Source organism: Salvelinus namaycush, chromosome 4, assembly GCF_016432855.1.
Source record: "Salvelinus namaycush isolate Seneca chromosome 4, SaNama_1.0, whole genome shotgun sequence".
NCBI classification, from domain to species: Eukaryota; Metazoa; Chordata; class Actinopteri; order Salmoniformes; family Salmonidae; genus Salvelinus; species Salvelinus namaycush.
Genome location: NC_052310.1, coordinates 8,680,405 through 8,700,502, shown reverse-complemented (window position 1 = coordinate 8,700,502; position 20,098 = coordinate 8,680,405). Strand labels below are relative to the sequence as shown.

The window sequence follows — 20,098 nt, the reverse complement described above, 5'->3', positions numbered from 1 at the left end:
GACCACTTCCACAGATGAGAGAACAGTGAAAGAAATGAGTTTTGAAAACATGAAGGTGTGGCTATTATATTTTTTTTAAAGGACTAAGGTGGTCCTTTCTGATTAAATGAACGTGTAACAAACTGTGTTAGTGACATTACCTGTGGTTAACGTTCTAATTGTACTGCTCAGAGTAGGGTAGTGAGAAAGCAGCAATGCGTAAACACACACACTCCTGTCAGGACATTATGAAACAACCCATCAGCATTAGTCACATAAGGCTTTGTCACCATCAGGACTGAGTGATTGTTGTTGTTGCAAAGTCAACTACATAAATTCTAGAAAATAAGAAAACACTATTCATTTGTTTGATTGACAGGCTCTTTATTTATGTCTCTAGGAGTCCCATTCAGTTCTTCTCTCAGCTTCTGGGATGACACACCAGTTAGGTGATTGGGTCCCTATGGCTAGCCAGTTAAAATCATCCACCTGGTTCCAGTTGTTCCTCTCCCGGTCCAGACCAGACACCTTAAAGTCCTGGTCCAGACCCGGGTAGGACCAGGCAAAGGGGGCGAAGCACACCCCTTGACAGTCTTCTATGATGGCACGGCTAGTGACGTGCAGATAGACCTGTGTGTCAGTAGTGTGGTGAGTCCGTAGCTGCTGGCAGGGGAAGGAGAGGGTGCTGCCGGTGCAGTGGTCGACGAATACAGAGCTGGAGACCGGCCCAGAGAAGATCTCACAGTTCTGGACGTGTTTGATGTGGACGGTGCTGGGGGAGCCCAGGAGTCTGACCTTGCAATTGGTCAGGTGGGTCAGGAGAACATCCTGTTGTTTGATCTCCTCCCCTGTCTTGGTCAGCACCTGCCAAAAACAAACAGTGGTCATCAGACATTTAAACTACATACCTTCAAAGAGTAGAATCTACAGCACAATTGACTAGAGACAAGCATTCTCATAAGAAAGTATTTAATGAATCTTGTTATGTTAAGGACTTTTACCTGGGACTCAAAGTGGGAGAAGCCGCACTGCTCTGGGGGGCTTATGGCTCCGTCCACTTTAGTTCGGCCAGAATCCTTAGGCGTTACAGGTGACATTGGGTCCGCGACAGGTGGATCTACTTTGGGTGTATTTGCTGCACGCGACCTAAAGGCGAACTTCTTCTTGGGGAGAATCTCATCTCTTTTCTCGGCCAGAGAGTTCTGTAGTTTCTGGAGCGCCACCTGTGCCTGTCTCAGCTCGTACTGCGGTAAAAACACCATGCTGTCGTTTAGAAACTTCTGGAGCTGTTGTGTTTTAGTAGTCACCTCCTCCAAGGTGTTGGTGGCCAGGACACGGTCAGTAGCCCCCGAGCAACCAGCCAGTAACTTCTCGATAGCCGCCCTTTCGCTGCCGAACGTCGCGGTGAAGAACCCACTCTTCTCCTCCGTGACAGACTGGCTCTTTTTCACCTCTTTCTTTCTCTCCACGTCCTCGAGCCTATCCTGTTCCCGTTTCAGCATCCTCTCGGGGATCTTCACGCCGAACTCACTCGGACCAGAGTCTCCGTTTCCCTGACAAATACCACTCTCCACATCCATATTCTCGTTTATGTTGTTTGTATCGGCAAATGCGGAAGAGATAATGTCGCTTCGTAACAAACGGCCTTCTCATTGGATAAATCCCTCCCCTCTTGTGGCTATACTGTCACTTAATTGGTGGGTTATGGAACGGCGTTTACTACGTTCTCCCCACTCTCATCTAGACTGGTTGACGCGCGAACCAAAAGTCCCCAGTGCCCACGAGGGCTGGTGTCAGCCAGACCACACAGGTTCGTTCATACACGAGTGTTTCTGCAACCCATAACAAATATCCATCTATAATGATTCCAATGTTCTATCGTGCCCTACTGCGAAAACAAATGGAAGGATTCCTGGGTTTTAAATCTAGGCGAATATAAAACGAATCTCAGAATAGTAAAAGAGTATATCAAGGGCCACCTTCACAGTAGATGTAGAAGGGTGTATTGATTCCTCAATGTCACACACACCTCACTTTCATATACAGTAACTTTTTATTATTCTGCAGGGAGGAATAACTACTCTTCCAAAGGAGACAGCTGTAACTGTTTTATGCAATAAATGAAATGGGTCTATATTATATGGAATAAAATAGGCCTACATGAATTCTCACCACAATAGATTGAATTGCAGTATATGTAGTTGACCCCAATCTCTGATTGAAACATGGTGTACAGAGCAGCACCATGAATAGGATTACTTATTAAAGATTTTACCGCCCTCCTATATGCCCCTGGAGGGTATATGAGTGGGATAACGCCCTCGTTTTGATGATCTCTTTGTAGTCACAATGTGCAGTCAATCCTCCTCAATTACTTAAGCAGCCACATCAAGGTGTGGCATCTATTAGTGGCCCCCTACCGTTCATAATAGCCAAGTGTACAGTAAAACAATTTCCTATTCATATGGGAGAATTTAAGTATCTGTTAAGTAAAAAATGTTTTTATAATGAATGGTAGAACATAGTTTTTCAGTATTTATAGTTTAGTAATTATTTGGTAGTACTATGGAATATTGCAATGCTATCTGTAGAATGCTCTGATGTTGCTGCCTTCTGCTGGAGCGGCACTACCCCGACTACCCGTGCTGTGATGGCGAGGAAACCCCGTTGACAAGGCACTGCTTTTTCATGACGGTGAGTTTCCCTTTGAGTGTATTATAATTTTGTGATAAAATTTCAAGGAAAAACACACACAACCTCCTTCCTCCCTTCCTTCTGGGGGGGAATAGAGTGAGAGTGGAGAGAAATATATCTGAGACAGAACAGGGACAGTGAGAAAAATATATGAGTGGGAAAGGAGGGAGGGAGGAGGAGGAGGGGGGAGCAAATTAAAAGTTGCCAAATGGAGATATTGGGTTTCAAGAAGAGTGAGACAGGAGTAAGGGTTTGCCTTCTTTCAGTCGTCTTTATGTTATGCTAATCGAAATAAATATTTATGTCTCGACGCTGTTTAGTCCGTTAGCCGTGTCAACGAATTCTGTCCGACGATTCTAAATAGGCGACAACGGAGCTAACCTAGAACAGGCCGATGTTTACCAGTAAAAAAAAATCATCGGTCAAATAAGTAGCCCCAAGAGCTGCTTGATGGAAGACTCCGCGCTCTAGTAAATTCCACGATTGAAATACGTCTGTTCAGCAAATCGAGAGAAATGTGACGTTTTGCATGCTGGCAGATGAGCTAAATACCGTAGAAGACAAGTGGTAGCCTTAGTCTACCCCAACAGAGAAAGAGCACGTCAGCTAGAGGCTGGAAGGACAGGCTTTTTGTGCTCGAATGCGATTCATTGCCCGTCGATTCAGTCTATTTTTGGACATAAAAATAGCAAGCTGTACATTAACTGGCTTTCTTAACGACGCCAAAGATTGAGCGCTGTGCCACGACTGTCGTTAGCTAGCGGTTCGACTCAGCACAATGCTAAGATTTGGGAGGGTGTTATTGCGATGTCGAAATTCAATTGGAGCAAAATGTTTCGACTATTCTTCGGATGAGCTGGTTTAGCTATCTCTTCTTATACGCCTACTCCGACCACTGGGCGAGTTGTAGGGGGGGAGAGGAAATGCTATATTTTGTGTTTCTTTTGCATTTATTGGCCAGCTAGCTGACAACGTTCTAGCTAGCTGCTTGTTTTCCCACATTCGGTCAAATTTATCTAGTCAAATCTTTGATATTTCAAAGCCAAATGACAGGTTTTTTTTGACACTGCGTGTGAATTTGGACAGTTAACGTTATTTGACACGTACAAATGCAATGTTTAGTGGTGCTAGCTCGCCACTATGGCATAAAATAACCAGTGAAATGGGCAGAGGGACATTATAAAGCTAGCTAAGGTTAGCTAGTCGCGTAGCCAACGTATACTACGACGCCATCAGATTATTTTCAACTAGCGTTTCGTTAACTAACAAGACTTGAAGGGACCATCCAAGAGCGCGTGTATCGGTTTAATTTGTGAAGTAAAATGTATTGTTTTGTTTCCTTTTTGGGGTGTGGAAAACTGCATATAAAGTGCCACGCTTATCTGCGTATGCCATATGTCTGGTTAAGGACAAACTAGCAGCCCAACTATTGAAAATACAACTAGTTTCGCAATTTCAAAACGGCCAGTTAGATCTGATTAACCATAGTCGTGTAATTCCCTACATTGAACTACTCAATTGTAGCTGAGACTTAGTCGCATTGCTTTGAGTCTCATCAGGCTTTTCTTTCTCAAATAAAGATGGTGGCGGAGTCGCCATTTTGTTTCATACTTGCTAAATTTTTCCAGACTGATACGGGAGTACGAGGCTACATCACTGATTTGACACAATGTATCAGATTTGTAATTCGACATGACGTCGAATGAACGATACAAATAAGTAAAAAAAATAAGTCTATAATTGGGACACATCACAGTATATTAGGCCCCCTACACTGGCAATCCATTTTTCAAAGCCCCACCTTGTTTAACCCTGGCATTGCAGCTCTATGAATTAACCAAATAACAGTTTCGCCCTTGAGAATAATATGATACTATTGCTATTCACTGTTCTATGGCCCCTTCCGCCATGATACAAGGTCAACATCATAGGAGTTAGTTATGTGGAATGTTGGCTATAGAACAAATTTAAATGCTTTCTAAACGTTCAACTCCCAGACAACCTTGAAATTGAACAGGGTGGAGTTATTTACACCGATGGCCATCTTCATTCTATGGGAGGTGACAGGAGAGACGACCAATGTGCAGGAGAAGGGTAGGGTTCGGGAGCGTCACTCGCGGTCTGCTGTAGAGCATGGTGCTTGCAACGCCAGAATAGTGTGTTGTATGCATACGACTGTAAATCGCTTTGGATAAGAGCGTCTGCTATAATTTCATATATTATTACTCTCAGGGAATCTGGATACTAGGTGGAGGGATAGGGGCAATACTGTACGTACTGTTCTCTTAACCTCGCTCTCTCTTTCCTGTATCTCTCTCACCCTGCTCCCTTCCACTCCAGCACAGAAAATAAAGGGTGGTTAATTAATGATTCCATGCTCGCTGTCAGAAAGCTGTGAGTGTTTTATTGCGTCATTACCAACTGTCACCACACACCACTTCCTTGGCCCACTGTCAATGTTTCTGCATTGCTCTTTAGTGCTCATAAGCATTCATAAGAATTGTTGCCGCAATCTAGAGTAGTAACAGGGGTTTGAATAAAAACTCTTATATTGCATTTGAGCTTTTTAGCATAGTTACAGAATGTATACAGTTAAAAGCCTTAATAGAATATTTTCCACTTATCCTTCCTTCCATTACACATCATTTTTCTCACATCATCCTTCTCTCTGCTCTCATCCAGCTCTCCTCTCACCTCGTCCCTCTCTGCTTTCACCTCTCCTCTCCCAGGTGTCATGGATGATGAGGACGATCGCCGTCTTCTGGATATTATAGGGTAAATCTATCTGACACTTAAATCACAAACATAGTCTATAACATATCTAACACTAAGGCATTCATAATGGCAGGTGGAACAGAGAAGTATGTTTCCCAGGGGCTACAAATGTTAACTAAATTGCATTAAAAAAAATTAATTCAGATTGTCTCTCACTCAAGCTCCCTCCCTCTCTCCTTCAGAGATGTGCAGGCATTGAATGACTACCTCCACGGCTCCACCAACAAGTCTGTGAGTGTTTCCCCCCTCTGGTCTACTAGTTCATCCATGGCCATTTCAACTAACATAATATTTAATAAAATTAGCAGGCTGCTTTGTGATACAGGTGAAGTGACAGTGTGTTTTCTCCTTCAGATTGAGGAGGATGATGTGACGAACGCAGCGTACGGCTCTGCTGGAACCTTCTTCACTAGTAACACTGTGAGTCGTAGTAAACCTTTCCTTACCTGCTGCCAGTGGGTTTATATACCGACGGAGCCTGCATAGTTGCCAGCAACATACCACCCTGCATCCCGCTGCTGGCTTGCCTCTAAAGCTAAGCAGCGTCAGTCCTGGTCGGTCCCTGGATGGGAGACCAGATGCTGCTGGAGTGGTGTACGGGGTACTGTTCCCTCTGGTCTAGGGAGATCCCAGGGCAGTGAAGGGCACTTTGCCCTGCCTATCGTGCAGTCTTTCCAATGGGACATTAAACGGGTGTCCTGACTTTCTGTGGTCATAAAAATCCCATGGCACTTATCATAAGAGTAGGGGTGTTAACCCTGGTGTAATGGATAAATTCCCAACCTGGCCACCTAATCATCCTCCTAATTTGCATATATCACTCCTCACCACCTGATAGCTGATGTGTGCTGAGTGTTCTGGCACAAAAATGGTCGGCGTGCATCACCCAGGTGGGTGCTAGACACTGACGGTGGATAAGGTGAACTTCCCACTACTATGTAAAGCACCTTGAGTATCAATTATAGTTATAAAGTGTTTTCTTTTTTTCTCTCTCAGGCTGGCTCTAACTCCGGCCTCAAAGATAGCGAGTTTGAGGATTCAGCGGGGGCTGGCCTCCAGCTTTCCAGCAGCCTATCGTTCATCGAGGATGAGCTGGGGGGAGGAGCCTCTCCAGGAGGAATGGATCTTGGAGGAGGAGAGGATCAGCACTTTGACATCCTGCAGAAGTCTCTCATGGAGGCAGACATCACTGAACAGACTCTGGAACAGGAGGCCATGCTAGACTCCCAACCACCTCCCCCTCCGGCCCCCTCCCCATTCCCCGCCCAGCTGGTCTCGGGGGGGTACAGCGGCGGGGTCACCACGGCGACAGCAGCGTTTCCCAGTGGTCAGTTCCTCCAGGGCGTATCCCAGGTGTCCCAGCTGCCCAACGGCCAGGCAGGGGGGCACATCCAGGTGTTGGGGTCCTTCGGAGGTGGTGGTGTCCAACAGATCCTCCTCCGGCAGGGTGGGGAGATTGGGGGGGTGATGGGGGGAGTAGCAGCAGGGGGGCAGGTGTTCGCCGCCTCCTCCCAAACGGGCCAGGTGAACCAGGTGGGCTTGCCCTTTAAAAATATCCCCCTGCAGAACATCATCATCCAGAGAGGACCAGGGGGCACCCAGGCCCTGGTCAGACCTATCCAGCCCAAACCCCTTCAAGCTGGGGCTCAGACAGTCTACAGCCTGGGACTCCAGACCACAACCACCACCATGGTTAATACTGCGGCCCAGGGACACTACACAGCTAACGGCTCCATCCTGGTCCACTCTCCGCTGGGGCAGCAGAACCAGGGACAACAAGCCCAGGCCAACCTGGCCCCAGGGCAGTACCTGGTCCACCACAATGGCTCCTCAGACCCATCCCAATCAACCATGGTAGCCAATCAGAACACAGTGCAGCTTGTCACCGGGCAGAACTTCACGGCGACGGCGGGTGGTCAGCTGATCCAGGTGGGAGGCAGTCAGGTGGGATTAGGAGGAGCCATGACCCAAAAATGGCAGACTTTTCCTGGTACTAGCCCTGCCCCCATCCAGGCGGCATCAAATCAGGGGTGTCTGACGCTGGTTGGCACAGCGACCACAGGGGTTCGGGGTCAAGTGTCGTGCAGCCCAGTGCAGCGCCTCGTAGTGACTCAGAACAGCAGCTCCCTCTCCCCCATGTCTCTCTCTGGTACTGGTACTGCCACACAGGACGAGGAATACTCACAGGTACTAACTACAACTCTCTACCCCTCGTTCTCTCGCTCTCAAATATTACCCTCTTTGTATTCGTTTCTATAATATATTTTGTTGTTTTCTTCTCCACTTCCTGTCACAGGCTCAGACACAGCTTGTCAACCTCCTTGGAAACAAAGGTTTGTGTTTGTATATGAGTTTGTGTGTCTGTGTGTAGTTACAGACATATAGAAACCCCTCTCCTGACTCCTGTTTCCTTTTTTGTCTCCTAGCTGTGAAAACAATGACCTCCATGAGCCAAGACTCCCTGCTAAACACACAGGTAGTCTACGTGTTGCACACGTGTGTGTTTGTGTGTTAGTTTGTGTGCGTGATGATGAAAATTACGTGTCTCTTGTAGGTCAGCGCTCAGAAGAGGCCGGCCCCTCAGCAGCTCACCAGAGGAGCAATGTAAGTAATCTATGTTTGTGCGTATAAATCAGTGGAGGCTGCTGAGGGGAGGACGGTTCGTAGTAAAGGCTGGAATGGAATAATATCAAACACATGAAAAACATATGTTTGATACCATTCCATTCACTCCATTCCAGCCATTACTATGAGCCGTCCTCCCCTCAGCAGCCTCCAGTGGTATAGATGTGTGTGTGTGTATATCCACATATGCATATATACTGATTGTATGTGACAAGTGTACAATGTGTATGTCTACAGGATGCTACATCAGTTGACGATGGATCGTTCAGGGGTTCTGTCACCTGACATCACCCGCTTCACCTCATTGGATGACGCACTGCACAGACTCCTCCCCTACCACATGTTCCACGGTGCTCCGCCCAACAAGGAAGAGTTTTCTCAAGGTCAGAAACCTCCCCTACACCATGTGTGTGTGTGTGTGTGTGTGTGTGTGTGACACTGTGTTCTGTCTGTACCAGTGGATGATGAGTTTGAGACGATGGCGACTCAGGTGTTGAAGAGAACCCAGGTTATGATCAACAAATACAGACGACTGCTGATGGTGGAGGCTGAGGTGAGGACACGCACACACACACGGACATAAGCACATACACACAAATACTTGTTTATCTTCAAAATTGTCAGGATGTTGCTAAGTCCCTCTTTTCCTGCAGCGCTCCAGTCCCTCCTCAGAGATGGTGATGATTGACAGGACCTTTAACCAAGAGGAACGCCAGAACCTGACACAGGACAAACGTATGATACTGGTTGACCCAGGTGAGGAGGAGGGAAATGGCAGGAATGTGGATCATTCATAAGGTGTGGACCATTATTTTTCATCATGTCTCTTTCTCCCTCTCTCTCTCTCCCTCCATAGATGGCTTCTTGGAAGATTTCTGTTGTGCGGTGAAGCCGTCTCCCCTCTCTCCCCCCTGCCTCCCCTTGGACCCTCTCTCCTCCCCCTCGTCCAGCCATGGCCATAGACAGTCAGTGAGGGGGGTGACCACAGACCCCCCTTACAGGACAGACCCCCAGTCAGGCTATGGAGACCCGGGGGGAGGTAGTGGGGGAGGAGGAATAGACTCTTATAAGAGTATCATTGACCTGAAGAGGACTCAACATAGCAACTATGGAAACAAAGCTGCTTGTAGCAACAACAACAACAACAGCAACTATCACCTTGGAAACGTGGCTGCTACGGCCACAGCGGCAGTGTCGACAGGGACGGAACAGACTCAGCACCTGTCTCACCTGTCCTCTCACCCCCAGGCCCCCCTACCCCTCCCTCCCACCCCGCCCGACACAGACTCGGTTCTAGAGGCAGCCGTCAACAGCATTCTAGAATGTTAGACAGACTGATGGGCAGACGTGCCCATCACTCTATCGTTCCATTTCTCCATCTCTCCCATCCTTTCCCCCCAGGGATTACATGTTTGTTGTTTATTTTCTGCTTCTCACTCTCATTGTCAGTCCAGTTCAACCACCTCTGAGTTAGTTACAGCCATAGAAATATAATCTAGATTGTATTTCTGTGGTTACAGTATTATGTTTACTGTAGGACAGCCAGGGGTCATGATCTTTGTGACATCATATCCTGTTGGGTGTGAGTGGGGAGAGGATGCAAAGATTGTCTATTATATTGACAAAATAGTCGATTGACTGCTCTAACAATGGAAATACATGTCCTCTAAGATGGAAGGCAGGTGGGAGGTGGCGAGATCAGGTAGGACTATTTTAGCCAATGAGAGGGCAGATACGTGTGTGATTAACAGGCTATAGAGATAGATGGACGACTCATCTCTGTATCTGTGCCATCATAGCGTCTGTGACAGCATGGGCAGCACCATTGAGGCTATTTCCATTTTAAAGTAGTACATTTTCTTCTTCATTGGCCGATTGCTTCCAACTCAATAGGAATCCCCACCGAGTTGGCTACTTTAAATTGGTGGAAGCCCCAATGGCCACTTTAAAACAAGTTATATCCACGATGAGTCCTCTATATACAGTATCTCTATGACAACAGGTACAACTCAGATATTAATGCCACGTGTGTCCACTTATATCAGTGCATTTGTAACAACCGAACCGTTGCAAAACTTCTATTTGATCAAATAAGCCTCATGTAGCAAATGAGCAAGTACATTTTTTGTTGACCAAATTCGACACCCTCTCTCATTGACCTCTATACAAAAATTCCTGAACCCCAATGTTAGGCTACGTCCCACAATGCTGAAGTTCAGGGAGGAGGAAGATGATGATTCTGTGCCTGAGAAATTCTACGTTGTCCTTGAAATGTTTACATGAAGAAGCCTTGTAAGAAATGTCCTTTTTAGACCTGACATTACACACCTACACATAAAATACAGTAGTAATTGATGGTTTGGAAAACTACAACAAATATAGCTATTTTTGTGTTTTCTACTTCAGTCTTCATGGTAAAGTCAAGCCAGAGAGACTCACTCACACTCTGTCTATAGAACGACTAAACAAGCAGCTTTTGGTTTTCTGTCAGTTTTGTCATTTTCTTATTTGGCATTTTTCTTTTGTACCTTAAAGGTATGTGACGCCCCTCTGCACTCACACACATTCACTCTCGTCAGAGTGTATTGGTGTTGGGGGGAGCTAACTCCTCAGATTGAGGGAGAAATGTTTCGACGTGTTTATCTTTTTGTTTCATTTATTTTTTATTTTTTTTTATAAATCACTATTTGTGTTGTTAGGGATGTGTGTCCCAGTGCAACCACTGTAACCGTCGTGAGATTTAATGACCCTGGAAGGTCATGGGTTGTATGTGTATGTCTCTGCGTGCGTACGTACGCTGGACGAATGTTACTCATTACTTCGCCCACTTAACTTTCCTCTCCTCCATTCTATCCATCACTTCACTCAATCCTCCTGTCCCTCCCAACAATTATACCCCAATCAACAGGAGAGAGAGAGAGAGAGAGGGGAGTGTCTATGCTCATAAATTGACCGAATGGACAGACTGAAGGCTTTAGAGAGAGAACACAGCTGTCTGTTTTAGTTTGTCTCGTCAACCCTCTGTATTTCAGCCCTGGTCCTGACCACCCACATGTCTCAAATTACACCCTATGCCTGTGATAGTGCACTACTTTTGACAAGCTTATGTGGCGTGGAGCAAAAGTAGTGTACTTGATGGCGAACAGTCGTTTCACACAGGAGTGCCTAAGGTTGATATACTAGGCTCTTTCTGCCAAGGAGTGACACATTTTTACTTCATTACCCCCATTTTCACTGTTTACTTTTGTTTGTCTCACTCTGTACATGATTTGTATAGTTTTTATATATATATCTATATATATAAAAATGAAACAATATTTATACTTTTTTGTAAAGAAAAAGAATGTAAAAGTTTTTTTTTTGTATTCTGTTGGCTATGAAGTGTTCCAAGAGAAATCGTTACAAATACTGTCAGTTGTTCATTTTTAGTTTGTGTTCACTACAACAGAAAGAGAAAAGTCAACAATAAATTCATTTTGAATACAATCAGAAATGGGCATAGCCTGATTAATTTGAAACTTAACCTTTCTCAAACATGTAGTATTGGTTAAACCTTCACAATCAGTTAACTACTGCAAGCACACACACTGTAATACTTGTTATTATAGTATTACTATACTTGGGCAAGTTTGTCTCATGGCTGGTCATGACTTTACATTCAATCATTTGAGGCATTGATTGGGTGGGCATGCTACACACATTAGTACAGTGTCAGTTTAAACAAAAACAGTCCAACAGTGACACTTGCTGGACTGTCTGGGAGTCTTTTAGGAGTGCTGAACTAGCTTTGACGCTGTTCTCACTAGTTTAGAGAACACAATTCATTTGAACTTGTCCTAGAAGCAGAAGTGCTGTAACATTGAGAGATCCTTCCCTTTCATAAACAGTTAACAAAACAACAGCAAATGCGACATAAATACTTAAGTTGTACACAAGGTTTACAAGAAATTAAACCTCAAACTGAAATGAGACCATTTCCCTCGGCACCTCAGTGTTGCTTCTGTATACATCTCCTTTCACACAGAAGAATATATGTATAAAGCCAAAGTGTTTTTCGCCATAGCTGCAGCTCATCAAATATGTCTCCTGTTGGAAAATGTTTCTCCACCACACCACTAGGGGCGCGCTCCCCGAGTGAGAGGTTTCCCCTTAGTTTGACCCCTACCGCTGGCGCTCAGCAGGGCTCAGTGGTACTTCCTCCAGCGGTCATGCTCTATTGAGGGAAAACACACAAGTCTGTAAACATAGAAAAATAAAGAAAGTCAAGTCAATTTTCTGAAGATTGAAGTCACACATACACACTTACTGATGTGTGGGTAGTGCCAGGTATAGCCCAGGATGCAGTATCCTGCTAGCAGCATGGCCACTCCTCCCACTCCACCTTTCCTCACATCTATATACCTCCTGTAGTACCACTGCCATCCTAGAGAAAGAGAGAGATGGTAGATGGACCTAAAAGAGATATCATGGGATAACCGAATAGATTCACTGTGTGTGTGTGGCGCAGGGTTCCCCTACTGGTGTTTTATTTGGCACCCCCAGTTTTCTGATAAAAAACATTTAAAAATACAAAAGAAACTACTACCATATGCCGTTCAAAGGTGCTTAAATCTTGTCTTGCCCTTTCACCCTCAATGGCACACATACACAATCGATGTCTCAATTGTCTCAAGGCTTAAACATCCATCTTTAACCCGTCTCCTCCCCTTTATCTACACTGATTGAAGTGGATTTAATAAGTGACATCAATATCACCTGGATTCATCTGGTCAGTCTATGTCATGGAAAGAGCAGGTGTTCCTAATGCTTTGTACACTCAGTGTACAAAGTGTAGTTGTTTCCACTATTTTCAAAGCAACTTAGTAGCTGGTAACTTCTTAATGTTTTGTATACTCAGTGTATGTGATCGTATACAAATGTAAGCAAGGTTTAAAATTATTATGTTTTTGTCAAATATTATATCTGTTTGGGCTTCTTGCGGTCAATTTGCAGTCTATAAATGATTTGTAACTATGTTCCGGCCCCCTGACCATCCGCTCAATGAAAAACAATCGTCCTATAGCTGAATCTAGTTGATGATCCCTGGTGTAGGGTGTCTTCTACCGCTGTTCAGGGCCTGTACTCCATTTCTGGGGTTGCGGGGAGTTCTGGTAGCGATCCAGCAAGGCAGTTCCTTCAGCCTCACCTCCCCTAGAGACAGTTTACCTATAACACAACATGCCAGTCAATCAGTGCTGGTCTCATCATCTTCAGGGAGTAGGGATGTCTATGGTTAACCAGTTAGTTAGTGCTGGTCTCCTCTACAGGGAGTAGGGATGTCAATGGTTAATGGATTAGCCAGCCATAATACAGTAGGACCAGATAAACACTACAGACCCATGATCCTCTGCTCAGTGCCATACTTCCTGGTGTCGAATGGCGCTTTCTCCCTTGTCACGCTCTGATTGGCTGTTGCTGACTCTGTCCTCACGGAGGTTTGACCGAGTTCTACCGTGAGCAGTCTTCTGGTCTTGTTATACAGATAGTCTTTGTTACGATCAGCGGTTGTGGTCTGAACACGGTCCAGTACTGTTGAAACGTGGTTGACCGTGAGTGGTCCCCTGTTGCTTGTCTTGCTGCGTAGACCGTCTTTATTGAGGTCGGAGGTTATGGTTGGGTTATGGTCCAGTGCGATTGTCTTGCTGTACAGCTGGTCAGGTTTGATGGTGGTGTGGTCCTGGATGCTGGGTCTGGGCTGACCACTGCCTGACCTCTGCAGCTTCTCTTCTCCTCCCACCTCCTCCCTACTGCTCCCCACCTTCTCCCTACTGCTCCCCATCTCCACCTCCTTCCAGAAGGGTCTTGCTTCACTCTGTGGCCCTGGTAAAGGTTCCTGGGATAGTGTGGCAGCAGCTCTGGCTGTCTGAGCGGATTGTTCAATCTGCTCCCTCAGTGAAACCTTCTTCTTAGAGGCAGCTTTGGCTTTAGTGCTCACTGGGGCTGTGGCAGGGACTGGGGCTGGGACTGGGGCTGTGGCAGGGACTGCTTTGAGTTTGGCTATCGCTTTGGGTTTTGTGTGGATATTGGCTGTATCTTTTGCCAGACTGTCCTTGGGGAGAATGAAAGTCTCATCAAGGAGCTTCTGCCGTTTCTTTGAAGTTGTTGTTGATGACAATGAGGAGGAGGAGGAAGGTGATGGTGTCTTCTTATTGTTTTTAGGAGTTGTCAATGATGATGATTTCTTACTCTTGGTTGTACTTGCCAATGGTGATAACGCTGGTGATGGAGACGAAGATGATGTCTTCTTACTCTTAGTAGAAGTTGTTGATGGTGATGAAGAAGACGACGATGATGATGTCTTCTTGCTGTTCTTGTCTGTGATGAGGTCAGCTGGGCCAGGGAGGGTCTGCGAGCTTTGTGTGGTTGTGGCGACCGGAGCCATCTTGCATCTGGGAAGGTGGCTGTTCAATCTCTTGAAGTTTTTCCCACAGAACGGGCATGTTTCACTGGAGGATGACATCACTGCTGGAAAAGAGAGAGGATTATAGATTATGTAAATATTATGTTGTTATTATGATCTGACAGAGTTTGACAAAGGATGAAATTATTTTCAGAATGTTGTCTCTTACAACCAATAACTTTCTAGCTTTAATATCTTAGAGAAAAACTCTACATAATCTATACATTAATATGTAATACATGCATTACTTTTCTCTCAATCAAATGGGTTAATGAGTTTGATGACCATTATTAGGCTTTTCTAGTCTGCATAGCCAGAGTCGTGCTCCTGACAATGGGAAATGCCATATTGGCTTACATAACCCGCATGACATGAGTCTTGAGTGGTAGAATCAATTTGACTTGCCGTTTGTTGATTGCTAGAACGAAACCAGCGCCGCTTCTAATGCTTATCTTCTTCTTGACGAAATGTAAACTGGTGCCATTTTACTGTACGCGTGGAACATTGTGTGCACAAGTTGTTTCAACCATAACATTTTTGTCTGCTAAATACTTTTGGAAAAGACCCCTTGGGTAGCACAAGTAAACGCCTGAGAAAATTAGCTAGATAATTCCACATCGAAAATATTTTCAGCACAAATAAAGCTTTAGAAATGTCTGATATTACTTTCTCTAAACGAACTGTTATTGCACTCGTTATCCGATACAGCAATTGGTTAGAATTGTAACGGTAAAAACGAAACAATGTATCTCGTAGTCTAGAGAAAGTGGGCGTGGTAGTTGAAAAATAGATCTTTGCTGACCCCTAGTGGAAGCTACACCCACAGATAGAACAATGAGACAGAAATTTCACCGGATGTATAAATGTGAAACATCCGCTTGGCGTTTAAACTCCCTACCAAATATGGTAGTAAGCGGAAGCCCAGTGGCCGGCAGTGGGAAGGTCAAATCAAATGAAACGCGAACGAGCGTGTACTCGCTGCAATTAGAATGCACGGTAGTGAATGACAGCAAGTCCACTTTTCTCGCGTGTATGCGAAGCAATGCTCGTTCGCGGTTCGTTTGATTTTTTTTCCTGGAGAAGAAGGAACGATATGGATTTTGTGGGACATTCTGCAAATGTTCTCATCTATGAAACATTTGATCTCAATACAGTTTTGTAGACTTTACACTTTGGCAAAGCTTCCAAAAATTGCGTTGTTTAGAATGAGTGCAAGGGAGAATTGAGTTAGGGGCTCCCGAGTGGGCAGCGGTCTAAGGCACTGCATCTCAGTGCTAGAGGCATCACTACAGACCCGGGTTTGATTCCAGGATGTATCACCACCGGCCGTGATTGGGAGTCACATAGGGCGGCGAACAATTGGCCCAGCGCTGTCCGGTTTAGGGTTTGGCCGGGGTAGGCCGTCATTGTAAATAATAATTTGTTCTTAACTGACTTGCCTAGTTAAATAAAGGTTAAAAATAAAATAAATATTGCACACGCGCAATACAGAGTAGGCGTTCCCTAACGGAAATATGCAAATAACGCTAGAACGCGCCAATAGGATCTCGCTAGCTCGTGCTTGGCTCTGCCCACGTCCTTGCTTGTTCTGCCAACTCTGACTCATTGTTCCCATTGAAAACGAGAGGCTGTGATCTATCTTGGGCTACTTATAAACATATTTGCTACAGCTCTATCCTGAACAGAGAGACTGGGACCATAGATTATCTGTTTAATGCGAGTAAAGTACGTAGGATAAAACATGTCATGACAGGCCTGATGGAAACAGAAGATTTGTCAGTAAACTTTCAATATCTCGACTAAAGAAAATACGCTAGACAAGGAGGGATCTTTTTGTGTCGGTAAAATTAATTATGCGAGAAATGTCGGTGTGAACGCTTTTATGCGCAAATATTAATATAACTATCATATCGAAGTAAATTTGGAGTCATTTGATGACATTGTATGGCTCTCCCACAACAACTCGTCGTGAAAGCATACAGTTTATTCGGCTACAGATTAAATAAATTATGAACTTCACAGGGCGGTGAAAGTGCAAGGTGATGAGTTTGAAACCGCTTTCCAATAAATACCGAGGATCTTCTTATTCTGGTGACATGATAATCGATGCTTCTGGCTATTATAATACTGTCATTAGACCTGTAAAACTGTTGGCTAGCCTGCACGTGTCAATACCAGTGTTCGTATATAACGCATTTATTTTGTGAGAAAACCCAAGTTGAAAATGCGATGGAAACCCATTAAATTTGTATTTTTTATTCGCTACATGGGAATTTAACCGCAAAATGCACAACGTCATCACGCAGTTTTTTTTATCAGTCAATGTGATGGAAACACATCTCTGGTGGGAAAATGTGCATATTGTTTTTATGTGTATTTTAACATTTGCATGAAAATCTGCCTAGAGTACCACGGTATGAGTCATAATACTAATAAAACATAGTGATCAAACAGGGAAATGGCTCCAATCGTTTTTTCCACTATTAATTTGCCCCCCATAATAAGGGATTTTAGAATTGTAGGAATACTTCAAATAAAGGCTGTTTCGTTTAAGCTTACCCTTGCGTGACGTTTTGATAACTGTAAATCTGTCTAAGACAAGGTTACTTATTAATATATTTGCTAAATGTAATAATGAATCAATTGGTAACATTCTTTAAATGGACAATTCTGCGAACTGTCTTGTGCACGTTTTAAATGGACACAATACCTGTTAGCAAAGGGGTCAGCTAGAGATGACATGCAGGGATTTGTAGTTTTGCATTTAGTCTACTTTGACGCTAATTAGCATTTTTGCAATCAGTAAATAGAGCAGAATATATCGATAAGTCACCTTGTCCAAGATAAATTTACATGGTTATCAAAACGTCGCGCCAGGGTAAGCCTAGATGAAACACAGCCCTTATTTGAAGTGTTTCGAAAATTCCCTATGGGAAAAATTGGAAAAAAACGATTGGAACCATTTCCCTGTTTGACCGCTATGCTTTATGGGTATTATGACACCTCCACTGTGGGGCTCTACTGGATGGAAACCTAGCTACTGAAAATAAGGTTGAGTTTCAAACTCAAAGTAGACAGCCCTCAGCCCTTGGGGGAATCCCCGCGGCCATATTTGTTGTCGGTCCAAATGATTAGCCAAGGAATGGAAGTTTGCAACGTAAGCCCCTCAGCCCTCAGTTTTTAATGGAGTTTGCGAGTACAATTTTTCAGGGAGGTTAGGAACCAATATACACAGGCAGGTAGGAAAGCTAAGGCTAGCTTTTTCAAGCAGAAATTTGCATCCTGTAGCACAAACTCAAAAAAGTTCTGGGACACTGAGAATAAGAGCACCTCCTCCCAGCTGCCCACTGCACTGAGGCTAGGAAACACTGTCACCACGATAAATCCACTATAATTGAGAATTTCAATAAGCATTTTTCTACAGCTGGCCATGCTTTCCACCTGGCTACCCCGATCAACAGCCCTGCACCCCCCACAGCAACTCGCCCAAGCCTCCCCCATTTCTCCTTCACCCAAATCCAGATGGCTGATGTTCTGAAAGAGCTGCAAAATTTGGACCCCTACAAATCACCCGGGCTAGACAATCTGGACCCTCTCTTTCTAAAATGATCTGCCAAAATTGTTGCAACAACTATTACTAGCCTGTTCAACCTCTCTTTCGTATTGTCTGAGATTCCCAAAGATTGGAAAGCTGCCGCAGTCATCCCCCTCTTCAAAGGGGGAGACACTCTAGACCCAAACTGCTATAGACCTATATCTATCCTACCCTGCCTTTCTAAGATCTTCGAAAGCCAAGTTAACAAACAGATTACCGACCATTTCGAATCCCACCGTACCTTCTCCGCTATGCAATCTGGTTTCGGAGCTGGTCATGGGTGCACCTCAGCCACGCTCAAGGTCCTAAACGATATCATAACCGCCGTCGATAAGAGACATTACTGTGCAGCCGTATTCATCGACCTGGCCAAGGCTTTCGACTCTGTCAATCACCCCATTCTTGTCGGCAGACTCGACAGCCTTGGTTTCTCAAATGATTGCCTCGCCTGGTTCACCAACTACTTTTCTGATAGGGTTCAGTGTGTCAAATCGGAGGGCCTGTTGTCCGGACCTCTGGCAGTCTCTATGGGGGTGCCACAGGGTTCAATTCTCGGGCCGACTCTCATCTCTGTATACATCAATGATGTCGCTCTTGCTGCTGGTGATTCTCTGATCCACCTCTACGCAGACGACACCATTCTATATACCTCTGGCCCTTCTTTGGACACTGTGTTAACTAACCTCCAGACGAGTTTCAATGCCATACAACTCTCCTTCCGTGGCCTCCAACTGCTCTTAAATGCAAGTAAAACTAAATGCATGCTATTCAACCGATCGCTGCCCGCACCTGCCCGCCCGTCCAGCATCACTACTCTGGACGGTTCTGACTTACAATATGTGGACAACTACAAATACCTAGGTGTCTGGTTAGACTGTAAACTCTCCTTCCAGACTCACATTAAGCATCTACAATCCAAAATTAAATCTAGAATCGCCTTCTATTTTGCAACAAAGCATCCTTCACTCATGCTGCCAAACATACCCTCGTAAAACTGATTATCCTACCGATCCTCGACTTTGGCGATGTCATTAACAAAATAGCCTCCAATACCCTACTCAACAAATTGGATGCAGTCTATCACAGTGCCATCCGTTTTGTCACCAAAGCCCCATATACTACCCACCACTGCGACCTGTATGCTCTCGTTAGCTAGCCCTCGCTTCATACTCGCCGCCAAACCCACTGGCCCCAGGTCATCTACAAGTCTCTGCTAGGTAAAGCCTCGCCTTACCTCAGCTCACTGGTCACCATAGCAGCACCCATCCGTAGCACCCGCTCCAGCAGGTATATCTCACTGGTCACCCCCAACGCCAATTCTTCCTTTGGCTGCCATTCCTTACAGTTCTCTGCTGCCAATGACTGGAACGAACTGCAAAAATCACTGAAGCTGGAGACTCATATCTCCCTCACTAGCTTTAAGCACCAGCTGTCAGAGCAGCTCACAGATCACTGCACCTGTACATAGCCCATCTGTAAATAGCCCATCCAACTACCTCATCCCCATACTGTATTTATTTATCTCTCTCCTTTGCACCCCAGTATCTCTACTTGCACATTCATCTTCTGCACATCTACCATTCCTGTGTTTAATTGCTATATTGTAATTACTTCGCCACCATGGCCTATTTATTGCCTTACCTCCCTTATCCTACCTCATTTGCACACACTGTATATAGACATTTTCTACTGTATTATTGACTGTATGTTTGTTTATTCCATGTGTAACTCTTGTGTTGTTGTATGTGTCGAACTGCTTTGCTTTATCTTGGCCAGGCCGCAGTTGTAAATGAGAACTTGTTCTCAACTAGCCTACCTGGTTAAATAAAGGTGAAATAAAAATAAATACAATTGTGTTGACTTCGGGCCTGAAACGCCTCATAATTCAATTCGCGATGATTGTACATCCGCTAAGACTGGACAGTTTTATCTCAAAGACTCAATCACGGACACTCTTACTGACAGTGGTGGCTGCTTTGCGTGATGTATTG

At 44.8% G+C, this 20,098-nt stretch overlaps 3 protein-coding genes across 4 annotated transcripts; 1 reads left to right on the top strand and 2 right to left on the bottom strand.

The window, feature by feature from the left end:
- Positions 1 to 342: 342 nt before the first annotated feature.
- LOC120046112 (tubulin-specific chaperone C-like) lies at positions 343 to 3,434 on the bottom strand. Its single transcript, XM_038991072.1, has 2 exons — positions 981 to 3,434; positions 343 to 843 (listed from the first exon to the last, which is right to left on the bottom strand). The coding sequence occupies exons 1-2, from the start codon at positions 1,557 to 1,559 to the stop codon at positions 376 to 378; spliced, it is 1,047 nt and encodes a 348-aa protein (XP_038847000.1). The 5' UTR covers positions 1,560 to 3,434; the 3' UTR covers positions 343 to 375.
- LOC120045338 (BRD4-interacting chromatin-remodeling complex-associated protein-like) lies at positions 2,798 to 11,559 on the top strand. Its single transcript, XM_038990218.1, has 12 exons — positions 2,798 to 5,067; positions 5,403 to 5,448; positions 5,631 to 5,679; positions 5,803 to 5,868; positions 6,445 to 7,635; positions 7,745 to 7,781; positions 7,875 to 7,924; positions 8,003 to 8,052; positions 8,311 to 8,456; positions 8,532 to 8,626; positions 8,727 to 8,829; positions 8,930 to 11,559. Exons 1-12 carry the CDS (start codon positions 5,040 to 5,042, stop codon positions 9,400 to 9,402), a joined length of 2,334 nt encoding a protein of 777 aa, XP_038846146.1. The 5' UTR covers positions 2,798 to 5,039; the 3' UTR covers positions 9,403 to 11,559.
- Positions 11,483 to 15,262, bottom strand: LOC120046111 (flocculation protein FLO11-like). Of its 2 annotated transcripts, XM_038991070.1 has the most exons (5): positions 14,918 to 15,262; positions 13,450 to 14,574; positions 13,177 to 13,278; positions 12,380 to 12,496; positions 11,483 to 12,286 (listed from the first exon to the last, which is right to left on the bottom strand). In XM_038991070.1, the coding sequence occupies exons 2-5, from the start codon at positions 14,570 to 14,572 to the stop codon at positions 12,258 to 12,260; spliced, it is 1,371 nt and encodes a 456-aa protein (XP_038846998.1). In that variant the 5' UTR covers positions 14,573 to 14,574; positions 14,918 to 15,262; the 3' UTR covers positions 11,483 to 12,257. The 2 variants fall into 2 exon arrangements, with proteins under 2 accessions (XP_038846998.1, XP_038846999.1); XM_038991071.1 differs by lacking the exon at positions 12,380 to 12,496 and having other exon boundaries at positions 11,483 to 12,309.
- Positions 15,263 to 20,098: the final 4,836 nt, after the last annotated feature.

Excerpts from the sequence above, each read along its gene's own strand:
- LOC120046111 (XM_038991070.1), bottom strand. The coding sequence starts at position 14,572 with ATGTCATCCTCCAGTGAAACATGCCCGTTCTGTGGGAAAAACTTCAAG. Across the intron at positions 13,279-13,449 it reads CACTGAGCAGAGGATCATGG|GTAAACTGTCTCTAGGGGAG; the intron begins GTCTGTAGTGTT and ends GTTGTGTTATAG. Across the intron at positions 12,287-12,379 it reads CTGGCACTACCCACACATCA|AGCATGACCGCTGGAGGAAG; the intron begins GTAAGTGTGTAT and ends TTCCCTCAATAG.
- LOC120046112 (XM_038991072.1), bottom strand. The coding sequence starts at position 1,559 with ATGGATGTGGAGAGTGGTATTTGTCAGGGAAACGGAGACTCTGGTCCG. Across the intron at positions 844-980 it reads TCTCCCACTTTGAGTCCCAG|GTGCTGACCAAGACAGGGGA; the intron begins GTAAAAGTCCTT and ends TGTTTTTGGCAG.
- LOC120045338 (XM_038990218.1), top strand. The coding sequence starts at position 5,040 with ATGATTCCATGCTCGCTGTCAGAAAGCT. Across the intron at positions 7,636-7,744 it reads AGGACGAGGAATACTCACAG|GCTCAGACACAGCTTGTCAA; the intron begins GTACTAACTACA and ends TTCCTGTCACAG. Across the intron at positions 7,782-7,874 it reads CAACCTCCTTGGAAACAAAG|CTGTGAAAACAATGACCTCC; the intron begins GTTTGTGTTTGT and ends TTTGTCTCCTAG.